The 15,793-nt window shown below is 44.2% G+C and overlaps 2 protein-coding genes across 2 annotated transcripts in view; both read right to left on the bottom strand.

Annotated features, from left to right (window-relative positions):
* The window catches only part of fignl2 (fidgetin like 2), a 15,465-nt gene extending 1,299 nt beyond the window's left edge, over positions 1 to 14,166 (bottom strand). The window contains exons 1-3 of the mRNA XM_079360257.1: positions 13,967 to 14,166; positions 12,396 to 12,536; positions 1 to 3,295 (exon numbers count right to left, since the gene is read on the bottom strand). The exon at positions 1 to 3,295 is cut by the window's left edge and continues 1,299 nt beyond it. Coding sequence (XP_079216383.1) covers positions 1,299 to 3,295; positions 12,396 to 12,420 — 2,022 coding nt within the window. The 5' untranslated portion in view covers positions 12,421 to 12,536; positions 13,967 to 14,166 and the 3' untranslated portion in view covers positions 1 to 1,298. The remainder of the gene's footprint in view (positions 3,296 to 12,395; positions 12,537 to 13,966) is intronic.
* LOC306834143 (putative E3 ubiquitin-protein ligase DTX3) overlaps positions 1 to 15,793 on the bottom strand; it is a 71,852-nt gene that overhangs the window by 44,808 nt on the left and 11,251 nt on the right. The window lies entirely within an intron of this gene.

The raw sequence follows: 15,793 nt of genomic DNA, 5'->3' as shown, positions 1-15,793 counted from the left end.
TATATTCATATATAATAATACATGGATTTATGGCATCAAATATCCTTTGAAATACCTGAATTACATTCAATGTTACTCTTTGTAGCATATTCAAGTTTCTCTCCCGAGGTAAAAGCCCGGCTGTGGTGGGTGTTACAAGACTGTCAGGTTTCTCCTCGCGCCTTTCTCTCTCATCGCGCCACTCTCTACTAAGACCCTATGATTACATACATTCTTTAATTTCATATTTCTGAGGTAAAAAAAATTCTTCCTGAGGATTTCAAACAAGACTACATACTAAGAAAACAAAAGGAGTAAATGACATAAACAGGCGGGCTGGAGGAAAAACTGGTAATTTTTGTTTGGTGAAAAGGATTCTCAGGAAAACTGGAGACAATCAGGAATGTGAGATGGTAAATGTTTAGGAAAGTTGCAGACAAAAAAAACCCAAATTATAATTAGTTAACTGAAAATCGTACCTATCTAATTGTGAATATAATTCCATTGATGATTCTCATGATAATACAAGGGAAGTATTTTTACAACCAAACATGCTGATATTAACTAGAGAGTGCAGTACCCCAGACACAGTCAAGATTTGATAAAAGCCATTTGACTGCCTTCTTTCTTTTTATAATTGTAAGGACAATCTGTTTTACATTTGGTGAGAAGCTTTCAAGAAGAATTGTTTGGTTTTTTTGTTTCTGTTTTGACCCTAAGTACAATAACAGCTGATTATGCATTTGGTTTGATGGGTTTTTGGTAAAAAAAAAAAAAAAGACTGGCGTCGACCCCCTGCCCTTTGTACTGGATCAGTGGCAATCTAATGACAAAATCAACATTAATAGAACATGGAAGTAGATTGGCAATAAATAGGATCCTGAGAGAAGCAGTCAAAGGGGGGATTTCCAAACCCTGATTATCCATAATCTTGGACCACGTCACCTGGCAACAAATCATTGATTTTGTCCTGGACCAAGGCTAATCAGGATCTCCAGAAGAATCCAAATAGAATTTAAGCTGATTTTCCCATTAGCCAAAAGACCAATAAACTACCCCACTCAACAAGGCCTTTTCATCTGTCTCTTCTTTGGGAAAAACGTAATATTGCGGATATTCATGTGAAAACAAAGACAGCACACCAAGGCATGCTTCTGCCAGTGAAATCATTCTGCCAGTCCTTTCATACTGTTTAGATTCACTGGCTCTTTTTGCTGCATAATCCGTAATGACAAAACAACAACAAACGATTCTAAAGGCTTGTAATGTCAAACCAAAGACAGGGTTGTAATATCCAAGTACAGCAACTGGCTACTTTCTCAGTGGTTATACATCTTGCTCCATTCTGTACAAGTGTCCAGTTCTTTAGAGGTGGCATGTGGGCGCACCTTGCAGAAGGCATTCTCAAAGTCTGTAAAGGCTGGGGGTTTAGAGGAGGTAGGGAGGCCGTGCATGGCCCCAGTGGGTGAGGATACAGAGGAGAGTGCCTGCTGGGTGAGCTGAAGCAGCTGCCACACTGAGAAGCCCTCTGTGCGCTGAAGCACAGCGCTCAGCTCCCTCTCGCTCAGACTGCAGCCCTGTGGTGACAACGCTTGCAGCAGCACCTGCCTACGCATACTCACATCAGGCAGGCCGACATGATACCGCTTGGCAAAGCTCCGATGAACTGCATCTTGCAGAAGATCCGGCCTGCCAGTGGCACAAACAAGAATCACCAGACCTGTTGTTCCCACTTGGGCCTTCTCCAAGGTGGTCAGCAGGATCTGCCTCAGCCCCTCCTCTTCCATTGCCTCCACCTGGCTGAGCAGCACCACCGAGGGCTGCCGTGCCGCTGCAGCTTGCAAAAGAGACCCCAGAATGTGCTCTGCCTCTGCCTTCCCTTTTGAGGCCAGTGTGGTTCCTCTCAATCGGTAAAATGAAGCTCCAAGCTGTGAAGCCAAGGAACGAGTCATGGTTGTCTTGCCCCCTCCCTTCGGACCAAAAAGCAGGACGGTTCTTGGCGGCCGCACCACTGGACTGGGCCTCAACACAGGCCACAGGATGTCCTCCTCCAGGGCAGTCTTGACATGGGTGAGCCCGGTCAGCTCACCCCAGCCCAGTGCTGGGCTACAGTCCAGTAACTCACCACTGACAAGATCCAACAGTCGGGGATCTGGGCTCTTCATGGACTCAACAGTAGGAGCACATAAAGGAGGGCGTTTGTGGGCCTGGGCGGGGTGTTGCTGCTGGATGTAGTCCTGCTCCGACACCACATTTTCACCTGTCATGCCTGCCTGAGGGCTGTACTGCCCTGCACCATACTGGGGTGACACCAGAGGTTGAGAGGAGGGCTTACTGGGCTTAAAAGTTTGAGGGTCTGTGCTGCCTGAGCTGCTAAAGCCATTTCCCCGGCATTCTGTTTTGTCATAGCTGTATTTCCTGTAACGAGACCCGTCCCCGCTCTCATCCTCTTCTACACTCATCTCGAACGCTTTTCTTTTTAATGTCCCCCCCGACTCAGATGTCCCGAGGTTGGTGCTCTGGTAACTGTAGCTGCCTCCTACCACTGTGGGCCTCGAGGGGATGGGAGTCGGAGCTAAGGGACCTGAGGGCAGGTAAGTGGCAGAGTGGTGGCTGTAGCTTGGGGCAAGGCTGGTCTGGGGAGGGTATGTGCTAGGGGGGTAGTTATAGACAGGTGTTGTAGGACTATAGCTGGCAACCAGAGTTGAGCTGGATTGGAGAGTGTGAAGAGAGGCAGGGGGAAGTGCTGCACTGGGTTGGGGACAGTACCCTGAAGAAAGATAGGTTCCATTGTAGCTGGAGGGGTACTCACTAGAGCCACTACAGGAGCTGCTGCCGCTGTAGCCCGAGTCTGAGAGGTTGCTGTTTACAACCGACACACTGCTGACCCCAGGCGGGCCTGCAGAAGTGGCCACAGCCTTTGAGCCTGAGAGACTATCATGGCCTCCAGGGGGCACCAGGGAATAGGAGGCGTCAGCATTGTGCGTCAGTGGCCAGGGCTCCAATTCAGTCTTCGGCCCATTTAGGCCCCCAAAGGCCCCTGGCTCTGGGTAAGCACCTACAGTAGGTGGCCGTTCATAGGGAGAGTCAAGTACGCCAGAGTATTTCTCAGCATAGCGCTTCAACATGTTTGATGCTGTCAGAGCAGAGATGTCATCGTTGGCCCAGGCATAGTTGAAGGAGCCACGGCTTCGGCCGGAGTAGATTTCAGACTTGTGGGCCGGAGAGGAGGTGGTGGAGGAGACATCCAGGTGCTGCTCAGGCCACTGGCTGAGTGACTGGGCATGCTCTGGGTTCCAGTGCATCTTTAACAGGCCTGCAAAAGACACAAAGAAACCACATTATAAATTTCATCAAACATTTACCACAGGAAAAGGATATGGGTACAAACTATAGGCCTCCGAATATCTGTGGAAAACTAAGCAGTAAGGCATTGTTCGCATAATATTTAAACAAAACCTCATGCGGTTATCTTAAGTAAAAAAAAGAACTTGAGTTTAACTTATCACAGTTTCCTTGTCCTCTCCAAATAGCCAGAAATCTCTTTTTTCTTGTTAGCAGAAGAGACTTATATTTCCCAGAAAGGTAGAGGAAAGTAAAGAGGAATTGTAGGACAGAAAGAACAAACGGCTTAAAAACTAAGTCAGTGAAAGCTCATCGGTTGGTTGGCTGTGTGTTTTGCAGCTTTTACTTTGCTTGTGATAAGATCCCACTCCTATTCCCCATACTGCCAACATCTGCAGGTCTCCCAGAGGAGCTATTGTTATCTCCCTGTGCATGTTGCTCTGAAAGCTGCTCTCCCCACCCTGCACCCCACCTACGGTACCACCCACCAATCCACCCACCCACAGTACACCAGAGCTCCAAAGGCCCAATGTCCAACGGGGAAAAGAAGGGAGGGAGGATTTGTGTGAGTCTGCGTGTGTGTGTGTTTGTGGACAGTGGTGTGGAGAGAGTGAAAAAAAGAAAGAGGGGGGTTGGGTTTAGGATTGCAGCATAGTGTGCTATTCATCAGAACAGTCTCCCATGGAACATTGGGAAAGTGGAATGTCTGTTCCTCTGGCTGACTTCAGCAACAGCCCAGCTCTGATTGATGTGCACTGAGCACAACACCAAGCTAACAGGAAAGAGAGATAATGTCCTGTGAATTGTTTTCTTAATGTTGTCTTATGCAAGCCACAATATATTAATAATATTTCACAGTAAGGTATTCAGCTGGGATTGCATCTGAATTTCTGGAACACTGCACATTTGGCAATCTAACAACAACTCTCCTACCATTAGCAGAGATAGAGGTAATTTGTACCTGCAAATGTTCAAAGATTCTGTGAACCTCTCAGCCCATTTCATAGCACAGTTGTGTGTTAAACAGTGAATTTTCACATGTAAGGTACTACTACAAATACATTTTGCAATCTGTTAGTTATAAAAAAAATCTTTGTCATGGAGAGTAGCACTGACTCTTTCTGAAGCATACATTTTACATTCCACACATAGCATGGCATTATTGAACTGTCACAATTTACCCTGAGGTGAGGACTACTCCAGCTAGAAATTGAGGTAAAAAGGAAAATGGCATAAGCCGTCATTACTGGCCGCTCTGCCCTGCCTTTGCTGGGCGCCTGATGATTCATTATTCATGGCTGTCTGTTTGTGTGGAGCCAGGCTTCTTCTTGCCATTTAAATCAAATCTTAATATACCAGAGCCAGTGACTCTGCTGCTGCTTTCCTGCTTTCTAGATCACTCCTAAACTTTGGCCTCTTTTTTTACCCGCTTTGCAAACCTCACCATGTGTGTTTTCAGATTACGCCTGTTATTTATTCAGTCAGATGAGACCAGCAGACCAGATGGCCATTGGATTATCACGTCCTTCATATTCAAATCCACTGCCTTAAGTTCCCAATGGCCAAAACCAGTTCAAGTACTTCCCTAAGCTTCAGCCGACCCACACAACCACACAATCCCTGCACTAAGATGTAAAGGAACGTTCTCACACTCTGTTCAATTGTTTCTTGCCTGCTGAACATGCTGAAGACATTGTCTTCTCTAAACCCAGATGACCACATATTTTTGTGGTCTGACTCAGAGGTCTTTGTCCAGGCTGCAGAAACCGTATATGTCCTGCAGGCCCTTCCCATCTGCAGCCCAACCAGTTTGCGAGCAGCCCCAATAATGGGGCCTGTGTGTGACAGAGATGGATGAGAGCCCAGGGGAGCTCATAAAACCTGCAACGGGGAGGGAGGGATGGAAGAGGGAGGGAGGGAACAGAGTGGACAGCAGGCACTTCGTCCTATCTGTGCGGACCGGACATTAGAGGACTCAGTGAGGCAGGCTAACTGCTGTCCAATCTATCATTAAAGTAGCACCAATACAGAATGGACTTCTCTCAAACAACCCCCTTGACCAACATAATGACCAGCTGCTCATACCTGAAGAACCAATTCACTGTTATATCTGAGAGTAATTACTTTATAAAGTCCTTTTAAAAAGTGCATTATATTCCTTCTATGTGAGTAAGATGAGTGATAGGCCGCCATTCACCCCTGATGAAAACAGCAGGGTGGTAGTGCGGTTTAGCCGTGTCCATGTAATTATATCTTGCCTTCTTCTGGATTGTGGTTTTTAGATCAGCAGCTCTTTGCAATAAACTGAGCAAGCTCTAATCTACACTTCTGCTTAAATCAGAGCCATCATGTAGATTAATTCACTGGAGAGGCAGGAAGAAAGCTAAGATTAGAAGCAGGAATCAGGACAATGTGGACATATTGTGGGAAGCTGTGTATTCGTTAGATTAACTTCAATATGTTTCGGTGTGAAGCCAGATTTTAATCATCCTATAAAATGCATATCGATTACAAAAAATCATACTCTGCTGACATGAAGTTTTTAAGGGTGTTGCATGAACAGTTATCAAACTTTGACTTCAATTGTATATTTATTCTGCTCTTACGTGTGTTATGACCTTGTCATTTGGCTCATATTTGAGGAGGATTATACAAAAAAAAGGAAAAAAAACAACAACACGATATGTATAGACAAGAAAATCAGTGTGTTAGAAATTGGGAATTGTGTCCTCATTAAAATGTGTTTGAAGCTTTGGTTGCTGTCATCACTATGAGTAGACCGGCTGTGTGATGCAGTTAGAGGGGGAGGGTGCTCTGTTTAATTTGATCTGAATTGTGATTATTTGGGATGTTTACTTTAAAATGTGATGAGATTGTGTTTCTGTTGACCAGAGGCTTTTCTTTTCTGAACGGAGGATGGAAAGCACCTTTTCTGTATGCACATGAAACTGTGTGTGTGTGTGTGTGTGTGTGTGTTTGTGTGTGTGTGTGTGTGTGTGTGTGTGTGTGTGCGGTTGTACTTGTGTGTTCTCGGCCCCAGGAGAGACAGATGTTCTTCTGCTGACCGCCTTACTGTCTGTGCAGCCATTGTGGCAGCCGTCCGTCCAGCAGACGTGCGCAGCTTGGACAATCCAGTTGGCCCTGAGACAAAGCCTGAAGGATCCTTTTGTCAGGGGCCTGTCTAATTATGGAAATCTTATTAATCTATTCAGCAGCAGTCCACTGACAGCTTTTGTGTCACCCTGGGATTTATTGAGGGACCTGTGTGAGCTGCATCCTATTGTAGGAGTGCGTGATGAAGACAGTGGCACAGCTCTCTTCAGCAGAAACCAGCTTTACTCTCAGAAGGCCCTTAAATCCAAATTAGACCACTTTAGCCTCGGGGGGAGTGTGTTAAGTTCATTTAGTAATTTCTGCCCTCAAATGCTCTAAACTGCTTTATATCATTGAATCTATGTCGGCTAGGTGAAACCTAAGTAGCTTTTTGGCCTATAAAGGCTCGTTGTTCTCGAGACTGTGTTGTGGTTTCCTATAAAAGAGGGATTGGTGGCTGATGTGAAACGTTATCTTGGCAGGAAGCCCGGAGGTAGAGGGCCGTTTCACAGCTCCCCTGAGGTTGTGTTTCCCTTCCCGGCACTTTTGTTTTCCTTGCCCATAGGAACAAAACAGACACGGATGCTACAACCCTTCTGGGACAGCATGCTATTAAACCATGCCTATCGTGAAGAGGCTGCTTGTAAACAAGGGAGCAGTGGATCAATCCAATCAGGGCTCTAGTGAGGGCAGAGCTCTTCCCACATCCACTGACCAGAGTAAACAACCAACACCTTCACTACATCATACATATCTCCACAGAAGAAAATCAGGGCAACCAATGTGCCTGAACACAGAGGTATAAATCCTATATTATAACCACTTAGTAATATTTCACAGGGTGCAGAAGTCAACTTTGCTATCAAAACATATAAACAAAATAAAGGCATTAAAAAGTTATCCTGAGAATAGTGAAATGCATTTTTCTGTTGCTAAAATTAGAAGCCAAACCAACCTTCTTCCTATGTAATCTAAAAGGGTCATTTTGTCCGTCCAGCTAAAAAGGTTTTCCCTTAAAAGCATCTAGACTGAATTCTCTTTAAATATTCTTTTAATACTTCTGGACAAAAAGTTGCACAGAGGGCAGTGGGAGAGCATTGTTTAGAGAATGCTGCTCCGTCTGTCGTGGCAGTATGAAGAGCTTCAATACTGACATAGTTTCAGAGAAAAGCTTAAAATGAGAGCTGCTCCAATAAGGGCACACAGGAGTATTTAAAGGGGAATGACTGCTAAAAGAAAAGAGTTCGGCAGACAATATATTTGTGCTAATAATTCACAGACTTGATGTTCCAATGACTGCATTACTTGTTATGCTTTCAGAAAAGCACAAACTTATAGTCAAGTCATTTGGAAAAAACTCTTGCATGCTTGTCATAAAAATTATGTTTTACTTTTGAATCACTCTGGCGCAATTTAGACAAACACAAGCGATAAAGAATTTGAATAATGTGAACTTTGAGTGCAGAGCGTCTGCACACAGGGTCTGTTATTTATAAGTTTGTTATCTTGATTTGTCGTTCACTCTTGAAAGCCTCGAGTCCTCTGTTCTCAAGTTCACTGTGATTTATGACACTAATATCAAGCAGGACATTTGCGCTTGGCTTTGGCCGTCCTGTCGCTGCATACTACCTGGTCTGTCATAAAAAACACCAATCTGAGAGGCCAGCCACATTTCACTGTGTGGCAGGTGGAGACAGCAGAAGATTGTCTTTGGAATTTCCCTCATTTTGGAATGAAACTCACATTTTATCACCTCTTGCACAGTGGGTACCAACATAACGAGAAGTTATGGATTTCCACACGTTGTGTTATACATGTTGTACTATCCTCATGTTAGGAAAATGTTCTGATACCTTGAACAGTTTTATCTCATAGATGCTGAAAGGCCTCTATTATAATGAGTGGTATTATCAAAAAGCTTTCAAAGTAATTTGGAGCTCATTTCTTGAGACCGTTCCCAAAACCTCCTGAGGAAGAGATAATGGCAGCTACCATAATTTATCAGATATGTATTATCAGGGAAAAACATTTATAAATCTATGCGTTAGTCATGGAGCAGCTATCAATCAAAGGAAACACAATCCCACACTCCTGCGCTGCCTCTTGCTCCCTCCGGCTCATCTGCTCCTTTTTTCACGGCCCTAAAAAGACGTGCTTGAGTCCTGCTGGGGAGTTCTCACACCTGCTGCACAGAGCACAAGCAGACACAGCTCTTTTCAAACACATCTCAACAGTCCAGTCCCAGGAGGAAGGAACCCTTCTGTGGCATTGAGGGATGTCCTCTGTGTTTCTCTCCCTTTCTACGTACCGTCCTCTGACTGTTGTTAGAGCGATCAGTACTTTATGTATCAGAGAGAAGGTCTGTCAGCTGTAAGAACAGTTTTTCTCTCCCTGCTCAGCTAATGTAGTTTTATTAAAGGAAAGGATAATGCAACATGCAGTACATATATAGACACAGTATTTTGAAAGCAGTAAAGCAGTGTCCTTCTTTGTAGTATATGATGTAGAATAGATCACAACTTTTTAAACTAATTTGGTAAAAGAATAAAAGATTATGTGATTAGCAGCCAATTAAAAAAAAAAAAAAAAACTTTTTTTTTGCAGAGTGGATAACAGAAGCAGTAGCGAAACTACTATCGACTAATGACAAACGTGTTTAGACTTGCTAATTCCATGTCCCATAAAGTCCATGTCCTTCTTTGAGCCTGCTTATTTAACAGCCATTGCCACAGAATTCATCAAAACCAGAAATCCTCCGGAATAATTGCGTCACTTCATGCTCGTAATTTTAGAAACAACTCCCCCATCCCCCGTGCCGGCTAACGCACGTCCACAAATGGCTAAGAACCCCTCCCCTTCAAGAAAAACAGGGTCCCTATTTTCTGAGGCTGCAGGCTGGCTTTAGGTCATTGTGTCCACTAATATATCAAAGAACAGCTGTCCTAAGGCTCTGTGATGACCAATCACCCCTTCCATCTGTCCCACACGTCCAATCTCTGCCCTATCTCCCCCTCTCCAGATATATCTTTTCCCTACAATCTCCTTCTTTTCCCTGTTTCTCAGCATCCCCACCTCCCTCAATCCCCCAAATCCTCCCTCTGTGCTTGCAGCTTAAACTCAGCACATGGGCAACTCTGGGATTGGATTGGTTACTTTCTGCTTTAACAAAATGAATAAAAGACAACTTGACTTACTCTATAGCTAAACTTACCTGCATGGCAGCAGATTTTATGATCACTGCACTACAAACAGTTCATGGAATAATGATTACAGTATGTTATTTCTCTGGTGGGGCAATTTACTAATAAGCATTGCCGCTGTGATAGATGTTGTATCCTATTGTGATGCTCTGAATTCTGCTGTTTCAGGAATCCAGTAAGTGTTGCCATCCAAATGAGCTTCACCACCTCGCTCCTTAATTGGGCCCTTAACGGAATTCTCCTTAATGAGCGGATGAACCCTCAGAGAGACGGTGCAGGGTGCCAGTGGACTCACAGGGCCCTGGGTCCCTAACCTTTTCTTCTTTTGGCTGTAGATGCATGCAAACACAAAACATACACAACCACACACACACACACACACACACACACACACACACAACCACACACACTGAAGGCTAATTAAAGCCCATTCACACCCTTCCTTAATGATCCCAACCCTTATCCATGAACACTTTAGTAGAGTAGTGTGTTTACTAAAGGATCTCACAGGCCCCTCCACTGCACCTCTCATAGCACTCTGCCTACAATAGGGATAGATGCCGATTGGCCCTTCAACCTGCTTCTTCAGGGGCCAGGATAAGATCTACTCCTACTTTTCCTATACAGACTTCTCTATGACTTAGCTGAATCATTCACAAAGACACTTGCACAAAACATAAAAACAGAGCCGGAGAGAGAAAGAAGAGGGAGAGGGGTCAGCCAGAGGAGAGCTATAAAAAGTGTGTGTGCTGTTTTAAAAGAAAAGGTATCACTACACCAGCGGGGGCCCCCAGCAACAAGAGTTAGGGCACTCCTGGGTTGGCGGCCTGGGACTGATTTAAGAGTGTGTTTGAAGTGCAGATTACAGATTCTTTGCACCAAATCCCTCCAGGAGTATCCATGGCCCCTGGAATCTCTCTCAGGTTTCTGCTCAGGTCCAGTTGTGGCTGCTGGCCTCAGCTTGAGGTCCTGTGTGCTGGCCAAAGACGAGGACCGAGACCGGACACGCCAAGGCAGAATGAGAAACACACAGATCTAAATATTTGCAAAAGCTGTCCTGATAAAGACCTAAGTAACATGAAGAGTTCCTGTCATGCGTGCATTCATAAACTTAGCATTTGGATGCAGAAAATACTCCAAACTCTCACAAATTGGATTCCAACATGGAGGTGAGAGTCTTCGCATGTCCTGCACACATGTCCCTCACTGTGGGATCTTTTCTCAACGGAATCATGACTACAGTCTTTAACCAAAAGACAGTGAGCGGCAGTGTCAACCAGCGAGCACAGGGGTGTTTGTGTGTCACTGGTCTGAGAATAAACAACGTGATTACCTAACACTGCTGTGTGCACTTGATCATTTCCTCTGTCTATATACCCGCACACTGGCAGGCTGTTCTGAAAACGATCTGAAGGCTGCAGGAGCTCTGCAGAACAGAGCTGCTCTGTACATGAGGAACCATGAAGTGACTGAGCAGAGCAGATGAAAACAAGTATTGTGCATCCTGATCATGAAAGCAAATCACACACAAAGGCTAGTACATAGTTTACTAGAGGATTCCCATGAAGGAGCAGCAGTGTGCCGGTGGTGAAGGCATGCTAACTATTCCACCAGCAGTTTGTTACATTCTTGGATGTGCTGGCCACTTCAGCAGCAGGGAGCGTATGTCTGGAGACTATGGACTAACAGGGTTCAGGGAGCTAATGGAAGAATATAGCTCTTTAACATGCTTTGACAGGATGCATCACAAGCATGCACGCGTGTTTTCGGAAATGAATGTTATATCTGTGTTGTTTGTGCAACAATGCCAAATCGTGTTAGCACTGATGAACATCTTTTCAATCAGAAGTCACATATAAGACAAATAATTCACAGTAACACACCAGTCATCTTTGTAACATCTACAGTCAACCATCCCCCTGTGTTTTGTTTTTTGTTTTTTTTTACCCTGGCTCTTTTATCCAGTTTGAATTCTCACACCCACACACTTGTTCTACACAGCCTCCCTCAATCCTTCGGATGCTAAGGAAACAAATTAAAACTTTTTCACTATCCATTATTATGTAATACTTTTTAAATCAACCATTCTGTTTGATTTCTACCTCTTTTCATGTAACTGTCATGCCAATAATGGTCCTTTGAGGGGGGTTAAAGAGCTGAGAAAAAGGGGCTCCTGAGGCCGAGGCCACGGAGCAGCCCCATGCTGGCCTGCAAACAATGCTGTTTTGGAAAGCAAGAGCACTAGACTCAAATGAAACCTGGTGGGAGGGAGTGTGTGCGTGTGTGTGTGTGTGTGTGTGTGTGTGTGTGTGTGTGTCTGTGTACACCACAGTTATTAGGTCAGCAGTGAAGAAAGAAATTAAAGAGAGAAAGGGGGAAAGGAGGAAGAGAAAGAGGAAGTGCGTGCAGCGGAAAGTCCAGAGCTGTGTATTGGTAAAATGACTCTGCTGGAGCCGGGAGGGTTTCTGCTGCTTAAACCATCAGCCCTCCAGACTCCCTCTGTTCCTTTTTCTTACCCCAACTGTGTCTTCCACCTAGTGATGAAACATTCAGTGTGCCTGGTTTACATTTCCACAGTGCATGTCAAGGAGAAAGTCAGGTTTCTGCCTCAGAGCTTGCAGAAGTTCACAGTTACCTGCGCATTGAACACAGTGTCCACTCCTGCTTATTTTTAGCTTGGGGTGCTCATTGATTAAGGCAAAGTCTAACTAGGTTGAAAGGGGCTGTGCGGTGTGACATGCAGAAATGTGGAGAGAGAGAAGTGTGTAGTGTACTCACTGTAGGGGACAATAGGACTCAGCATTCTGTGGAGCTGGTCTCAGTAAGGGGGAACGCTGGTTTGTGAATGCCAGGTAAGGTTAGTGTCCATCCAGCTGTAGTCCATCACAAGCATGAGCTCGCACTGACAACAGAACAGCCCTAAGAGAGAGAGAAAGAGAGGGATGTGAGGCAGTTACAGGCTGCTGCACAATGTCTGGACTAACCCTCACATGTCGACCAGCGCTTTCACACAAGCCTGCACAGCAACACAAACCTATACAAACAGACACACACACACCAGAATTCACCCAGAGTATACTAGAATTACTGACCAACCTGAGAACCCTATCAGCGTAACAAAAACGCGCACACACGGCCAGCGAAAGAGACGCACACAAGGGTATTCATTATAGGCCAGCATTAAGCTGATTGTGAGGCAGCGTTCAGCCTCTAAAGAGAGCTTTCTAAATCTGCCTCACAAAAAGAGTCATGCATACCATTGCTTCGTGCACTGGGGCAATAAAAGCTGCATTCTTAGAACAGCAAACTGTTCTGGAGTTATATAAGAAAAATGCAGAGGAAAACAAAATGTATCCAGCAATGACGAAGTTTCAGGTCACCTTATTTAATGCACCTCAGTTAGAGGTGTACGATCTGTACTCTAAAGAAAAACAACAGCTTATATTTGTCAACTTTGAAATGCACTCTATATTTGATGTGGTTCAGGTTCATATTCAATCATGCACAGATTAAAGATAGTGTAATCCTCCAGTTTTGATTGTTTTATTCTAATATGAGGCACCTCCAGGAGGTCAACCATGGGATTAAAAGAATCCGATATTTTTTACTTACACAACAGCCTTTTGTGTTTCTTTGTAATTTTGTTGATACCATAGCAGTATTTGCAATTACATTGGAGCTAAGTTGCTAAGGAAAGGAAAGTAAAAAAGGTAATTAAAATCTGTAAAATGTATTTAGACAGAGATATACCAAATAAATAATCAATTGTTAAATTGCCGCTACCATAAAAAATAAAAAACATACAAAGAAAACACAATTTAATGTAAAAGAAACCTACTGACATTACTAATTTACCATTAAGGCATTTATTGTTTTTAGACATTATTACAGGGGTCACAGATACTTATAAAGGTCAGGAACAAATTCAGAGGAAATAAGGGAATATTCATATGGAAGAAAAAGTATTCAATGACTGCATGGCTGTCCCTGGACACCAACAGGCTTCAAGCATCCCAACACAACCTCCTCTGCTCTGACTGACAGTCAACTTTTTAACTCTCAGTCCAGAATAACTAAACTAAACAGCAGCAAACCACAGCGTCCATCAAAACAAACAGAGCACAGTTCAGAGAGAGGCTGAAAGGGGAAGGCTGAGTTCGGAGGGGTTTTTTTTTTTTTTTTGCTCAGAGAAATGTCTCATGGTCAGTGGCCAAAGAGAAGAGCTTCGACCACACACTCCGGACCTCCTCCAACTTCAGCTTTCCAGCCAAGCCAAGTCCAACAGAAGTGAGAGCACAGGGCTCTGACAGCAGATCAACACAGAGATGCAGAAAGATAGGCAGTCTTACCTATTCATGCCTGCATATCCTCCATCAGAGCTGAAAGTGCTACGATAATCCCTGGAGCAGACCAGACCTGGTGTGCACTGCTATGCTTTTTTCCCCACATATGGGACACAGCTCCACTCCCTCTCTCCCTCTCTCTCTCTCTCTCTCTCTCTCTCTCTCTTTCTCTCTCTCTCTCTCTCTCTCTCTCTCTCTCTCTCTCTCTCCCTCCCTCCCTCCCTCCCTTTACCTCTCTCTCTCTCTGGCCAGTGACAACATAGTGAGCACTGAGCTCCCCTCCCCCATGAATCTCCCATCCCCCTTCCCCCTCCCCTTCTTCTCTCCCTTTATGCTAAAAGTATTTAAGTAGGGAGAGAGATAGAGAGAATAAGGGGAGGGCAGCAGAAAGAAGGGGGGACTGACCAATCCGACACTGAAGGAGGGGAAGGACGATCATGTTGAAGCCTGAACACAGAGGACAGTAAAGAGAAAGAGAGATTTAAGTTGGAGGGAAATGACCAGATGACCAGTTTAAATGAAGTTTGACCACAAAGGATTAAGAAAGGGCTGACAGAACAGGGCTCAGATTGCGATGCAGCCTCTTTATTTTTTCTCTTGAAACAGATAAAGATCTAACGTCTTGTGACCTTATAGTCATGACTAGGTCAAGAAGTTATTACATTTAGCTCATTAGTCCATATAGTCCATTAGACCAGTGCTTCTCAAGCTAAACCCCTGGTTCACTTTGAAGATGCCTTCCTAAGAAACAGTTCAAACATGTTAATCATGTCACATTTTTCCCAAAATTGTAAAATATATACATACAAAAAGTAGTTCAATTTCAAATAAAGCCAATCATGAAGTGGAAAAAAAACATTCTTAGATCCTAAATAGGTTCAATCAATTAATATATAAAATAAATAATTGTACATTTCTGAGGCTTTTGTATTCTATTCTGTTGTGTGTATGTGTGTGTGTGTGTGTGTGTGTGTGTGTGTGTGTGTGTGTGTGTGTGTGTGTGTGTGTGTGTGTGTGTGTGTGTGTTTGTTTGTGTGCGTGTGTGGTGTGCTGTCTTATGCCTGCCTTAATCACCTCAACAGAAAGTAGGAGTACCCAGTCTCTGGCACCCTTATTTTAGGGGATGCAACATGAGAAGTTTGGGAACTCCTGCACCAGACCAATTTAGACTATTCTGCTACATTTATCCTTTAAAAATGCACCAACAACATCAAAACCACCACACCCACCAAAATGTCAGAGCACAGCTTTATATCTAACAATACAGAGGCGGCTCTTCTTCAAAAACCTGGATAATGAAGAATTATGTTTAAAGACAAGCTCATGATGTGTAAGAAATCTTATAACTCCCAAGGTAAGGAAGGAAAACAATATTAGAGTGGTGCTACGTACAATGACGTTTTCTTGCACAGTGGATTAAAATACCAGTCTCTTCCAGAGACCTTTATTAGACACTGGTGTCTGCAATATTCACAACCAACGCATTGGTTCTGAGCGAGTGTTGAACAGCGTCAGGTCCGTAAGCAGGGAAAGCCTTGCCCTTCAATTTGTTCACACACAGCACTGTTCAGTCTTGATAACTTTGTTGTCTACACAGACAGTGTAACGCCTCTGTTATGAATCTTATTACCTTTGATGCTTGTTGAGCAGAGGAGGGCCTCGGCCTCTGTCACTTTTATAAACACAGCAAGGTGTAACAGAAGCGCAACAGTTTTGCTCAGACTGTCTGTGTAATAGAAATACAGTAACTTCACTTATTAGTATGATCATTTCACTCACACAAGTTTCAGAGCTCCATCAACCATCTATCTCATGGGCAGGTGCCATTCTAGT

Source organism: Symphodus melops (assembly GCF_947650265.1).
Source record: "Symphodus melops genome assembly, chromosome: 13".
NCBI lineage: Eukaryota > Metazoa > Chordata > Actinopteri > Labriformes > Labridae > Symphodus > Symphodus melops.
This window is presented reverse-complemented; position numbering and strand designations above follow the sequence as displayed.